Source organism: Amphiura filiformis, chromosome 4 (genome assembly GCF_039555335.1).
Source record: "Amphiura filiformis chromosome 4, Afil_fr2py, whole genome shotgun sequence".
Classification (NCBI taxonomy): Eukaryota; Metazoa; Echinodermata; class Ophiuroidea; order Amphilepidida; family Amphiuridae; genus Amphiura; species Amphiura filiformis.
Genome location: NC_092631.1, coordinates 55,867,762 through 55,882,998, shown reverse-complemented (window position 1 = coordinate 55,882,998; position 15,237 = coordinate 55,867,762). Strand labels below are relative to the sequence as shown.

The 15,237-nt window shown below is 36.5% G+C and overlaps 1 protein-coding gene across 1 annotated transcript in view; it reads right to left on the bottom strand.

Moving 5' to 3' along the window:
- The window catches only part of LOC140149880 (uncharacterized), a 328,927-nt gene that overhangs the window by 231,622 nt on the left and 82,068 nt on the right, over positions 1–15,237 (bottom strand). The window contains exon 13 of the mRNA XM_072171904.1: positions 5,901–6,044. Coding sequence (XP_072028005.1) covers positions 5,901–6,044 — 144 coding nt within the window. The remainder of the gene's footprint in view (positions 1–5,900; positions 6,045–15,237) is intronic.

The following is a 15,237-nucleotide window of genomic DNA, read 5'->3' as shown; positions in this document are numbered from 1 at the left end:
CTATACAGGGGCTATGAGTATAAAACAAGAAATGTCTTGTCATTCAAGAGTACATATACAGGCAATTGGGTCAGTAATGTGCATTACTAGTACTACTATACAGTGGCAGCGCCACAGGGGGGGGGGGGCATGGGGGAAAATGCCCCCAATCAGAACTCTTGCCCCCCCAAACCCAAAAAATTATGAAAATTTCCACTTTTTGCAGTAATTTTGCATGCAAAATTGTTGATTCCCCCTGAAATTCACTTTGCCCCCACCCCCAAAAAATCCTGGCGTCGCCACTGCTAATATACTGCTTCAACCTAGAACTACAAACCAAATCTGGTATTGGGGGTCGGAGCTTTGCATCACACGCACTGCATGTTAAAGAATGCGATGCATAAAGAGCGTGGTGCACTCTGCAAGTACAAATCGTGCACCAGTTGGCACGCCAAAGAAGCATTTACACATGCTTTACACTGAAATAATTATTCTCATACCTCCAGTTTCTGAGGTCTATTTACTTTGTACTTGGCCGACTAAGTTGACCGACTATAGGGTATTGATTAGGGTTTAAAAACTACAAACTTTCAAGAAAAATAAAACTTTTCCCCCTGACAACTGTGTTTAGCACTGGCTACCATCCCTGACACTGAGTCTATACAGCATTTTTAAAAGACTCACACTGGCAACATTTTTAAAAGACTCATCACACTGGCAGCTTGGTGGCCACACATTCTATTCAAGCCTGATGATCTGTGGAACTGAGCCGGTTCTAATCACATAACTTGTCATTTTAAGAAGTATTTCAAAATATTTGGAAATTGAGTCCAAAGGGGTTTTCTTTCACCGACAAGGTTGATTGCAGAAATATTTGGTGTATATACTTCATTTCAGAGGGTATTTTGGCTGGTAACTTGAAGGACCACATTTACTAGTTACTGAAGCTGTAGATGGGGGTGGGGTGGGTGTGGTTAAGCAGGGCCGTAGGAAGTGGGGCGGCCGGGGATGCCATGGCCGCCCCACTTTTTGAGAAATTTGTTATGTTTTTCTTTATATCTTTATTTCTCACATTTTTCAACCTTGCTACGGCCTAGTGGTTAAGTATGACAGATCCCCACCCCGATGACAAACCAAATCAAAAGGTCTATTTTTTGGTAAAAACTTTAATTGAAAATCAGCCTTTGAAAGAAACATTCACAAAAGGCCCACTTTTATGTATGCATGAAAATCCACAATATACATGCGGTACCTACAGTTTGCAACTTGGATCATGGCTTAACTCAATCATATGTACGTGTTGGAGTACTTATTACACATTTAGTATATTTCCTTTTTGGATTAGCTGATGAATATCTTAACTAGTTCACTAATTTCCTGCATTAAACATAAGATTAAATAATTGCAAATATGGATTTGTAATCAAAGCTAACATAGATGAAAAACTAACAAATTTGTTTCCCATTTCTGTTTAGTGATGTGAAACTGCAAGTTTGTAAGTGGATTTTTATCAGAATCCAGGGTTCCCTTCTCCTAAAATGATAAAATAACAACACACAATTTATATGCCTGAAAAAGTCCGAAAATGTGTCCTTTCCAATACTTTATACAAACAGGGTAAACCACAGATCCAGGATCTGTGGACAAGCAAGCAAAATTTCTTTAAAACTGGTGACTATCAAGAAGTGAAAGAGCAGGGAAAGTCCTATCCTTTCCACCGATGATTTAGCTATTTTTGACCAAATCCCAGCATTTGGTTTTTTGCATCTCAATGACTTCACAACTGCAACTAATTTCCAGAGCCATCCTATCCCTACAAGACACTAACGACCAATAAAATTGACACTATTTAATTGCTTTCATTTGCCATATCAAAGCTATGACATTTATGATGTCCGTGACTAATTTACTTGTATAATATAGAGGGGGCTAATACATAGCAGACTACAGGATGCATTCACCATAGGAAGAAACGGAGAGGCTACATGTACAACCTACAAGCATATTAGGGAGGTACAATATCAGGGATGTGATACTTGTATTCACTCTATGCACAAACGAGTGAAGTCACTTTATCTGCATTTGATTGAGAGTTGGCAATTGGGAGACGGGTTGGGAGATTTAGCCTAAAATTGACATGTGTGTATGTAGACGGCAATGCTAGTGCATACTGCATTAGAAGTAGTGGAACTGACTTACCCCGTATTTTTTTATTTTTGATGGACAGTGGGCATTATCATACTTATTTCCAGATCAATCTGCAAGTACAGTTACAGTTGTAACACAATTTGAAAATATTTAATTGCTTGAAGAAAGAGCCATAAATTCATTCACATTAAAGTTTCTTTGACTATGGAAAAGATTGGACCCATATTTTACTGTCTGTTGAGTTTCTCGCTAATTTAAGTTTTAAACTTGAAAATTTAATCGCTTTACGACATTCAGTTTGATCCAAGTCTAGCATAGTCTGCTCACAAAATTGGCAACTGATTTCATTTGTGGAAACCAGTAGTTTATCCTTTTAAATATTATTACTCCCGATTCCTTTACCATATTCCCATATTCTTTCAAGAAAAAACACCCCAAAACCTAGGCATATTAGTACTTATTTGAATACATTTTCATGTAGATTTCATTTTTGTTTTTCATTTTAATTTTTGACTGCTATTATTATAATGTACTGATAGTCTATACTTATCCAAACATGTGGCAGAATTCCGATGTCAAGTAATTCCGATAAGACAGCACATAAATGTTTCCCTTAAAAGCTTTCAGTGCATCAAACAATTTTAGGTGTTTAGAATCATGTTATGAATACTATTTATGTGTACAGTACAGGTGATTTTAGTTATTTGATTATCCTAATGAAATTCAAAACAGACATTTTTAATTTTCATTTCTAATCTTAACAGATTTTCATTACTTGACATTATTATAATAGCGTGATCGGAAGCGTTATGATTCTCTTGGGCCAGGTGGGTGCTATCAACAGTGGCAGCGCCATGGGGGCGCAAATCCCCTCAGTCAGAACTCTTGCCCCCCTCTCCCCGTAAAAAAATGCAAATTACAAAAATTTCTGGTGTAACAACTGGCTATTAATCTGTACAAGGGAGCCAGTGGACCCATTCACAGATGTTATACTTCCTTTTTGAAATCACCACATGAAAGTGATAACAAAATATATTAGTTCCACTTCCAGTGTAAATTTCACAATTATGTTTACTACAAGTTTCTGATGTTAGCACAAAATTCTACCATACCATAAAGTTTTCCTTAAAAACTTAGCAAGAAAATTTTATGTCTGTTCTTTGGCCTAGTTGTGGGGTTGCTGATATCTAGGGGTTTCTTAGAAACAGCTGTCTGGTTGATTATGTTGGTGACAATTTGCACTTGTCAAGCAAGCTACTACAAAATTTCATATAGTTATGTGTCTCCAAACCTATCAACTCTAAAAACTTTTTCTCTGATAAACTGCATGATAATGACATTGTGGTGCCAGATTGCTACTCATGTGAAACCATCAAAAAAGTTTTTTCTAGCATTATTGGAAGTATTGTGATGGCTAGAACCAGCGCCAAGAAACCTATGTGGAATTAGATTAGGAATCATCAGTGGCACCAAATAAGCACAATTTACCACCATAATTGCAATAGATAAATCTTCTTTTCCCTTCACAGAAAACTTGAGTACTTATACTATTCATGCATTTGTCTCACTATTGAGGAAACATTCATCATTTAAAAACATTTTCAGTAGGCCTAAGTTTAAAATAGAGTGGTTGAACTTGCTATACAGAAAATTGGACTGACGTGCAAGTTAAATATATCCTGTAATAATCTTTTTGTTGTTAATCTCTTCTTTCATATTTTAATATCTTTGTCTGCAAATTTCAGAAGCTCATCTGTTAATGAAGGTAGATTGTCCTTACATCTATCAAGTGTGAGAGATAAAAATGCTACACCCACTCTGTGCCTGGTACGGCATATTTTTCAAGTGCATGCAATGCTGTGCATGACTTTTTAGATGGGCGATAGAACGATTGGCCCTCATGAATATGCGAGAATTCTCACTGCATACAATGCACAGGTACACATTGTTTGTGTGCTTGTGTTATGAAGAAAAAAGTGTTATCACTTTCAATGTTTTTTTAATTGCATAATTGCTCATTTATGTCTTTCTTTGAATCCATACCCTGTGAGTAACTAATGTCTTCTTTTAATTTTTTTTTATAAAAGATAACACTTTTATAGATGCTTGTATATTTTGAAAGAATAAAATCATGTAAATTCAAAAATTCCAAACCTGGGGGAGTGTCAGATCTTTGCCATGTCACAAGAATGGAGTGGCGACCCCCACAAGTTAATTCTGGGGAGTCTGGCCCAAACCGCCAAGTAAAAAAGAGATGGGGGACTTGCTCCTGCACCTTACCTTACACATCTCCACATCAAAGACTTGAAGGTAATTGTTGTGTAAAATTAAAACAAAAATTATATCTTACTATAATTCACCACAATCTGTCTGTTTGTCTGTTTGTCTGTCCGCCTCTTTTCTCGGAGACTAGGGGTCGCACGTTCTTCAAACTTGGTGGGTGGGTGCAGCTTGGTATGAGGAAGAACGAGTTTATATTGGTTAGTGGGTCAAGGTCACCCAAGGTCATGCAGGGGTCAAATTAGTAAAAACTGTTTTTCTCAGAGACTGGGGGTCGCACGTTCCTCAAACTTGACGGGTGGGTGCGTCTTGATCCGGGACAGAACAAGTTTGTAATGGTTAGTGGGTCAAGGTCACCAGAGGTCATCTAGGGGTCAAATTAGTAAAAACTGTCATGTGGGCATGAAACTTGGTGGGTAGGTGCATCTTGACCTAAGACAGAACAAGTTTGTATTGATTAGTGGGTCAAGGTCACCCAGGGGTCATCTGAGGTCAAATTAGTAAAAACTGTTTTCCGCCTATTTTCTCGGAGACTAGGGGTCGCACGATCCTCAAACTTGGTTGGTGGGTGCATCTGGACCTCAGACAGAACAAGTTTGTTTCAGTTAGTGGGCCAATATCACCCGAGGTCATCCAGGGGTCATCTGAGGTCAAATTAGTAAAAACTATCGTATGGGCATGAAACTTGGTGGGTACAGTCAACTTTTATAGTCAAATTTTTGGAAGGTCATTTTGGGGCCATCCAATGTCAAATTACTAAAAACTGTCATATGGGCATGAAACGTGGTGGGTACAGTCAACATTTAGAGTCAAATTTTTGAAGGTCATTTTGAGGTCACAAGTGGTCATCTGAGGTCAAATTAGTAAAAACTGTCCTATGTACAGTCACCATCAGCCAGGTAATCGCGACAGCCGAGAACCGCCAAATACCGGTAACCGCCTAGTACTCTAAATGAAACAGATGTCAGGTTTTTGAACACATACATGCATTCAAATTTATTTTTCCCATTTTCCTCAAAATATGTATCCACTTTTCTGTAGCACTTCTTAGTTATTAAATACTTCACCCAAAGCTATCCAAACAATCAAAAATCTAAGCAAATGTGGCATTACATTAAATTTTTTATTAAAAAACCGTAAATTTCACTGTTTACTTTTGAGCGCTTTTAAACGCTTAACACATCCTGCAAAGTGTTCAAAAAGTCTTGCATAAAAAGTGTTGAAGAACACATGTTTCTCACTCAAGAGTGTTAAATATGTCTGCAGAACACAGTTTGAACACTTTTTTGTATTCAATCAATGAACGCCAGTGTTCGTAAGTTAAATACAAACAAACATTCAAAATTCAAAATTAAACACAAAAAGTGATCAAATTGTGTTCCGAATGTGAACAGCAGTGTTAAAATGCTGTTACATAAAATGTGAGCAAAAGGTGTCCATTCCTTTTAACCCCTGGCGTCCGTTTCATTTAGAATGTTCACTATTATTCATACCAGTATGTGTAGGTCTGTCGAGCACCGGCACGTCATCATCATCACCGTTGACTGCTTGTAGCATAGATTTAATCAGTTGGATTTCTTCCACCGTTTGATCTGTTTCTTCATCTAGCATATCTGTCATATCTGCTGCCATGAAATCTAACACAGGAAACAAACATGTAAAACACATGAGATTTATGTCATTTACTGGGCTGGCCATTGCACCTTTACGAAGTTACTGGAAATTTTATTTGGAAATATAATAGTACATATTCTCCAAGTATGGGAATTAAACATAGCTTTGCAAGAAACTTATTTAGGCGAGTCTATCTGGAAATAAAAAGCAGTGTAATTTTTTAATAGGAAATGTGACACGATCTGGTCCATGGGGGCCAAAGGAGACATTTTCGAAAATTGAGTTACTGTAATTATTACATTATACATACAATAGGCTATCATTTACTGAAAACAGCGAAGGTCTAGCATACTTGGTTCTAAAGTTATGAAGTTATGTATTTTATTGGGTTTTTTTTTACTCCATATTTTTATCTTTATCTCAGTTTCAAATTTGCCGCCTTTGGCCCCCATGGACCAGATCATGTCACAAATAAAGAAATGAAAGTGATTTCTTTTGAAAAGGAAAGGTTTTTCCCTAAAAGAAAATCAAAGTGTAACAAAGATAGCTTTCAAGATATGAAAACAGTTGGTGATAAAACAAAAGTGGTAAAACATAATATTAACAAGACATTACACGGCGATTGAGCCGTAAATTCCTCCCTGGTCAATTTTGTTTAATTTTATGTTTAGAAAATATACATCATAAGCTTTAAAATGGTATATTATTTGACTTCAAACGATATCCAGAAGCGGGGTTATGGTTTGTTAAACTTTGCTCCTTCAACAAAATGGTAGCTTTTTTCGTTTCTACATATGTCTCTTTTTCCACATTGCTGGCAATAAAGATCAAACAATCATAATTGGCGGTCATTTCAAATCATCCCCAAGTCAACGAGGTTCAAGAAAGTTCTTGGTTGTTGGTTATACATACCTATACAAAATACAATGCCTGGTAACCCACCACTTGAACAGGATTTAGCCAAAGCAAACAAAGACCAGAGCTATTAAAAATTCTATAGCCATTTAAGGTAGAAGCTTATTATCCTCTTCAACAATAGGATTATTGATTGGTGTTTGACTATCGAAATGAGATAGATGTCGCACCAGCTAGAGGAACCGATGAATACGACCTTCATGCACATTTTACACTGTAACTCAGAATACAATTTAGGACATTTACGGCTCATTCGTGCTGTACGGTCACATTAGAGATTTTTACAGATGTAAGTAATTTTTCTGGAATCTTCATACTTTTTTTTTTTTTTTGCTTTTCATCTGAATTCCTTTGACTGTTTGATTTGTTTCCTCAAGCCTATATGTCACATTTGTCATGGAACCTGATCTACATGGGAAATGAGTAGAAAAGGACATGTGAAAATAGTGAGTCATGGATGGGGTAAGGCTTATTTGATAACGATGGGTCTAGGGGGACATGTCTTTGGTGAGGTTTTAGAGAGATGATGTGGGCAGGGGGGTGTCACTCTCACACAAAAGTGCTGCCCATCCGCGTCTGTCTGACAACATCTGAAATACACCCTAAATGGCGTATCACAGAAAATCAATTGCAACTCTAAATAGTGTAATACTGCAAAAAATACCCTAAATGGCGTAGAGTTAAGAACAAGCTTTTATTCTGTAGCTTCCACTTTATCTCGTGCAGAAGATTGAAGCTGTGGGTAGACAAAAAGTGCTACGTTTCTTACACAAAACTGATTTCACAAAGCATCAGGTACCCCTAAAGTGCATTGCCTTTTCAAAAACATTCTTTTTTGATAACAACGGCAACATCACCTGTGCTGAAAATGACACCCTTTAAAAAAAAATTTGATGTGCCTGCGTAACAAGTTACATAATGAGTGACCTCCTTGGGGCATGGGGCATGTCCAGTATCCTTCAACCAGGGAGGGGAGTTTGAGTGTATCAGCACTGATGAGGGCTCAGTTGCTGCAATGTGGCCAAAGAGGCTGATTTTGTAGAAACTTGAACCCCAGAAGTCCCCAAAGTCACATGAGTCTATCTGTCAGTTTGTTGACTGTAATACTCTCAAAGGCATTTAATTATCAACATTTTGTGATACTATCAAATCCAGTTAGGCCAATGTCAGGAAGTTTGAATTTGAAATATAGACAATAATGCAGAGTAAAAAAACAATGTTTCAATTATAAAAACCTTAGGACACCAGAAATTATTACTCAAAGTAAAGCTTCAGCAAATCTGTCATACTATGCATCATTGTAACAGATATATTATACAAATAAGAATCATAAAACTCAATACACCCCCGGCTCCAAAAGGATCATAGCGGTCGCATCATGTCATTCATGACTGAAATCAAAATGAAATTCGGTCATCCACAACATGATCTCATGCAGTACCAGAAAAACATGAATCACTCTTACTTGCAAAACTTGCTGATTTATTATTTGATTTGACCAGAACATTTTGTTTGATTTAACTTAAAAAGTTCTTACAATGTTTCCTACGTTTCCTCTTCATGAACTCATATGCAAACTTACCAACTTTAAGGCGAGAGGGATGGCAGGAATCATATTATTTCAGTTTTAGTAATTTGAAAAAAGTGCAGTGCACTTCTCAGTATTAAGGTGGTGTTAAAGGCAAGGTTTAGGGAAATCATGAATTCCAACATTTTTGCAAATATCTCCAAAACCTTTCATGATACAATCTAAAGTGAGTTTGTACTTAGGTAGGGATACATTGGCCATGCTGTGAAGGTGATTTCAAAATCAGTACTGTCCCCAAATAAATCCTGGCTATGGTCCTGCACCAAAAACGTATTTGATTTCAATCAAATAAAATTGATGTTCAAAAACATTTGGTATCACTTTACCAATTTATGATATTTCTCAAACTATTTTGGGCTCTTCTTGTGGGTTTCTAGATCAAAATCAAACTGCTCTGATATTTATGATAAATTGACATGACTCACTATCACTTTCTTCCACAAAGGTATAAAATTCAAATCCTTCACTTACATCAATCAATTAGGTACAATTCTTATGACCTGGTTTTTGTATTATATAATCCTATGTAATTCACTTGCTCTGGTCATGATGGTTTATGCTAGGATATAAACAACTCAAAGTTCGGTAAGCTTCAGGGAAATTTTTTGAGACAAATTATTGGTTCACAGCTTTAAAAACAGGATGTGGAAAATCCAGGTATTTATTGGTGAAGCATATTGTGCACTAATATTAAATCCTGTGACGGGATGAAGGTTTGAGTATAAGCCTTGGAAATACTGGTAAAATTTATCAGAAATCTCAATATCCGTTGTTGGGCTGAGCAAAAACTTACAATGCATGTGAAGTAAAACCGTTTTATATCAGCATCTTTCATGATAATTTTCTCATCAATCTGTCCAACGTGCAAAATCACATACAAAAGCCGGACATATAATGACCAAAGCCCAGTTTTAATGCGATTAAAAATCACATACAAAACCCTGACATATACCGTATATCCTTGGATAGTTGTTGGGGCGCCCTCTACGGAGGCGTCCCACAATATTGGCATGTACTTGTGAGTAGCTTCTAATTTCAGTCTTACTAGATTTACTCCGCAATTGTTGTGCTATTTTGCTAAAATTATGCCCTTGCTCAGAAATAAATCCACAATATGCTTGGATTTTATTTTATTATTGTTTTCTGTTATGCACAGGATAAAATGGTGTGCGATATTCTTTGTTTAAAAGACAAAATTAATGGATTTGTAAAAACACCAAATAAATCGAGACCTTTTACCTTTGTAACCACTTTGACCTTTGTATCCAGTTTACCGCCTCTTAGAACCCGATGAGCGGTGACCAACACTTTGGATTACAATAGCCTAATCTGAATGGCATAGTCCAATAAGCTCAAATAAACAATCATAGTGCAAAATTTGACCTAACTTGCAGAGTATGAGTTTTTGTACCCAAAGTTTCAAAGTCAGGCATCTTATCAAGATCAAGATAGTGATAGTGACATAACAATTAACACGCTTATCTTACCAAGGTCTTATCTATCTGCATGGGGTAATTGGAAATTATGGTGTAGCCTATTTGTTTTAAGGATGAAACAACTGGCTCCTTTTGCATGGAAATTAGAACAAATTACTATACAAGCTGTATCAAAAAGTTTGGTACCCAGCAGTTTTGATAGTAATTGAAAAGCCTGGTTCTTCCAAATGCAATATCGGGTCCCCTTAAAATGATAAAATGATCAGACCATAAATCTTTTGTGACTGTTTATGACATTAATCAACAAATTATGCGGATCCTAGATGTGTCGAGGATGTTATGTTTATGAACAAAACGTTACGTTTGTATTTTCAACATTGTTAATCATTGCTACGTGTATGTTAACAAATGAAAGTTCTGTAATTATTTTAATTCTTCAATGCTAAGTTAGTAAGTATTCTTTTGGATATCATCAAATTGTAAATCTCTAGTCAGATTTTCAGTGTGTTAACAACTATGTATCAAAGATGTTACGTTCATGTACAAAACATTAACGTTCTTATCTTGTAAACATTGTATACCCATATAGCTACTTTTGAAGAATGAATGTTCTGTAATTGTCTTTTATCCTTCATCTCTATTAGATTTTCAGTGTATTAGCAAGTAGATGATGTATATGTATCACAGACGTTATGATGTATATGTATCACAGACGTTATACATTCATAAAAACTTTTCTTTTGGTCAACATAGGGGTAGATCCTCTTCTATACTATCCATCATATACCCCCCTGCATAACGAAATTCAACAATATTCAATATCCAAAGCAATATCATCACTACAATATGCCCCAAAATTGAACTCCCCCACCCCACATAATCGCAAATTGACACGACAGCTTCATTCCAATTCAAAAGTTATTTCATCCAAAACGGTCCTGTGATACACCTTCCCCAATCAAACACATTTGTCTTGCATTTGATCATCTTCTACTCTTCCCTAGAAAAAATCATTATGATACCAAATCCCGGGACCAAATCTAAACACCATGCCATGGAATTCACCATATCACGTCCAAGCTCACATAATTTGGGCGCCCCATTCCTTTTTTAAAGGAATTTTTATCCCCCTTCAATTAAACGTCCCCACCATTTTTTTTCAACCAAGATGTTTCAAAAATGCTGATATTTCCATGCTATGAAAAAAAAAAAAAAAAGTCTGAAATTAATTGGCAACCTCTGTAGATTAAATTCAGACTTCCGCTCTCCTCCATGGTTCATTTAGAATTGGGTTAATGAATCATGAAAGTACCCCGTCCTTCGGAGGGGACGTTAAGCCGTCGGTCCAGTGTGCAGAGAGCCATACCTGTACATGTATCTCGCAGCCAGTTTAGAAAAGAGTAGGGTGTTAACCCCTGACTGTTCCCAACCCGTCCCGGTGTTCAAATGGACCCCAATGGAAATAAGCTTCAATAGAGGCTTTCTTGGGTTATCCAGGGTTGTCAAACCCGAACAAATCAACAACAAAAAAACAATCAAAAAAAAAAAAAATCTTGTGTAGTAAGCTTACCAAGGTGTACACATGATTGCTAAATGGCACTGGTAGTTGGCAAAAGTCATAAACCTGGAGTTCATAGTTCAGCGTGAGTTTTAAGCTTACCTGATGATCTCTAATAAATGCCCCCTTTTAGAAAATGCAACACCCCCGGGGTGACTATTCGAGGATATATACGGTAATGTCCAATGCCCAGTTTTAATCACTATTATCTATTCTATTGTTCTCTCATGCATTTTATTTTACACTTTGGTGATGTTATCCGAGTCAAAGGTCACATATTATCTAAAACCGGCACATATTGTTTTATTATAATACTGACTAAGCATAATGATGGATCATTAACTTATGTAAGTTATGCATTTGTCAGCACAATCGCTCTTGCAATGGAGTTACTGCATTTATGTCTGGTGCCTAATGGCTCTTGACCAAAAATGAGTAATTCTTGCAATTATAAGTTGAACAAATTTTAGTGGAGTGAAATATAACTGCAGTCTAATTTTGTTTCTTAGTTGTTGCAGCCGAAAACTGAAATTCACAACGCCAACAGAGAACCAAAACTTACTGCAGAGAACCAAACGCAATGTCTGTCATCACACAACAAAACATCTGATTATACTAGTCTTGTGTCAGTAAACCTAGTTTTGTGCCCTGATTTGACACATTAACTTATATCCATCATATTTAAATGTCTCATAACCAACTAACAGAAGTAATCTTTATGCCATAATAATGATGTTCTACTAATCTGATTTCTTGTATGCCTAACTATGTTTCCCATCAACAATCTTCACTTCTTCTATTACCAAATTAGATTGGTTTCAAGTTTCTACATTCACCAGGTCAGTAAGTCAGACATGAAACATTTCCACCTGCAGCAAGATGAACACATTTAAATCAGACAGGAAGGTTTTGGATTTCATCCCAATCTTCCCTGACCTTGCTACCATCTTACCTTTATATGCATCCTGCATACCAGTTTCAACTTTCTTTAATCTCTCTTGGGTAGGGGGACATTGAGCATCTTAGCTTATGAGATAGGGGACCCAAATCAGCCATCATCATGACTATGCTTGTTACAAATAGCCTATTTCACTGAAATTACCTTATTGTGTTAAAATTAACAAAGTGAAATAAATACAAACATCAAGACCTATGACCAACTTACAAAAAAATGATCTTTACGCAATTGCCAACGTATGTCAAATATGATGTTCTACTAATCTGATTTCTTGTATGTCTAACTATATTTCCCATCGAAAGTCTTCACTTCTTGTTTTACCAAATTAGATTGGTTTCAAGTTTCTACATTCACCAGGCCAGTAAGTCGTACAAGTAATAAATTCCCATGAAACATTTCCACCTGCAGCAAGATGAACACATTTAAATAGAACAGGAAGGCATTGGATTTCATCCCAATCTTCAACTACCCCTTGCTACCATCTTACCTTTATGCTGCATACCAGTATCAAGTTTCTTTAATCTCATTTGGGGAGGGATTATTGCACACCTTAGCTTATGAGATAGAGGGACCCAATATCAGCCTTCATCATGACTATGCTTGTTTCCATTAGTGCCAATCCAGTTTGAAATGTGGCGGGGGGCAAACTGAAAAGAACAAAATGGGTCATTTGCCCCCTGCCCCCCGGATTGATGCACATGATCACTTGCTTGTTACAATTAGTCTATTGATACTGATGAAAAACAAACCCTATTTCACTGAAATTGCCTTAACGCGTTACAGGGTTCGGTTTTTTGCCGGCAAAGTGGCAAAACCTGGCAAAAACTGTTTTTGCCAGTTTTTGCCTGGTTTAAACCGGCAAAAATGGCAAAAACTGGCAAAAACTCACATATAGTCATTCAAATATTAAAAAGTGACACAGAAAGCTCATAAACAGTAACACACAACTTTTAATGAATCATTCAACACATTTTTTGTCTCATCAAGTCCTTAAAATGAAAAAGTTTTGAATTTGATAAATGCCACATTTCGATTAATTGCACTTGAGCAATGAAAATGCATGCCTTTAATGTCTTAATATATTACTTATAATAACAAAATCTGGCTTTGTTACACTCAGGAACTTATTTTTGTAACTTAATGAGATGAAAAAAATTAACTATAAATCACTTTTTTAGTTTTTGCCATTTTTGCCGGCAAAAATTGGTTAAAACCGCGGTTAAAACCACAGTTTTTTCCACCTGCGGCAAAAACCTGCGAACCCTGACGCGTTATGGTTTGAATGTGAAAAAAAAAATGGAAAAATAAAAACGAGAAGAAATATGACTAACTAACAAAATGTGCAATCTTTATGCCATGTATGTCAAGTATGTTCTACTAATCTGATTTCTTGCATGCCTAACTATGTTTCCCATCAACAATCTTCACTTCTTCTATTACCAAATTAGATTGGTCGATTAGGCCAGGATGATCAGGCCAGTCATATATTACCCATGAAACATGTCCACCTGTATCATTATGAAAAACATTTAAATAGAACAGGAAGGCATTGGCTTTCATCCCAATCTTCCCCAACCCCTTGCTACCACCTTACTATGCTTACCATTATATATTATACTGTATGAGTGCATACCAGTATCAAGTTTCTTAGTCTCTCTTGGCGAGGGGATATTGGGCATCTTAGCTTATGAGATAGGGGGACCCAATGTCAGCCACCATGACTATGCATGCTTGTTACAGTTAGCCGATTGAAGCTAAAAAACATTATTTCACTGAAATTCAAGTTGTCTTTTCATGTAAAAATGTAACTAAGTGACATAAATATAAACATGGAGAGACATCAGACTATGAGTCCAAATGTTACGATTCTTTATTTCTGGGGAAAATCCACACATTGGCATGGTTTTCACACTTCAAAAGTATTCCCCATATTTACCCCCACATATGTTTTGCACTAAAATTCATATATATATATATATATATATATAAAAGCCCAGTGATTTATACTAAAATCCATACAGAAAACTTCACCTGCAAACCATTTCTTTTGCTTATAAAGTTGAACTACGGTAACTGATACAAGATCAAAGGACAGCAATGTGTCTCGTCTCAAGTTGAGAGTAACACTATGTTGGATTTCCGGAGTGGCAGATACAAGTCAGTGCGCTTACGCGGTTGTATCGCCAGTGTACTAACAAATCCCACTTCTACGCACATGTATACGCCCCGTGGGATTTGGTAAGCGCTCACAATTCGAATCGTCCACTGTGAAATCCAACATGGCGTTACTCTCAACTTGAGCTGAGACGGACTATAGAGACTTGCTTCCTTGGTGCTATATTAATAACTCCTCCATTTGGCCAAAGATTGACCTTTAAAATTAATACAGCTATTAAAGTATTAGATCAAGCAACAATTTTGATTTGCTGGGTGATAGATACATTCTTCAGGATAATAGATGGCAAGAAACTTGTTGAGGAAATTAGATCTGCTTGATTGTAATAAGTCCCAATTTTATAATCATTTTGTATCTTGATCTCAGATATCAGGATAGTTCAGACTGCACTGTGCTCCATATTGACAAGCTACAAAGTGATGGAGCAGTTGACTTCATGTTGACCAGGAGAGGCACAAAGATGAGGCTTTATCTGTAGTGATTTGAATCCGATTTCTAATAAAAAAAAGTTGCACACACATGAAGGTGAATGATTTGCCAGGTGATGTCTTGATCTGATCATATACCACAAAATAGCTTGCTTTG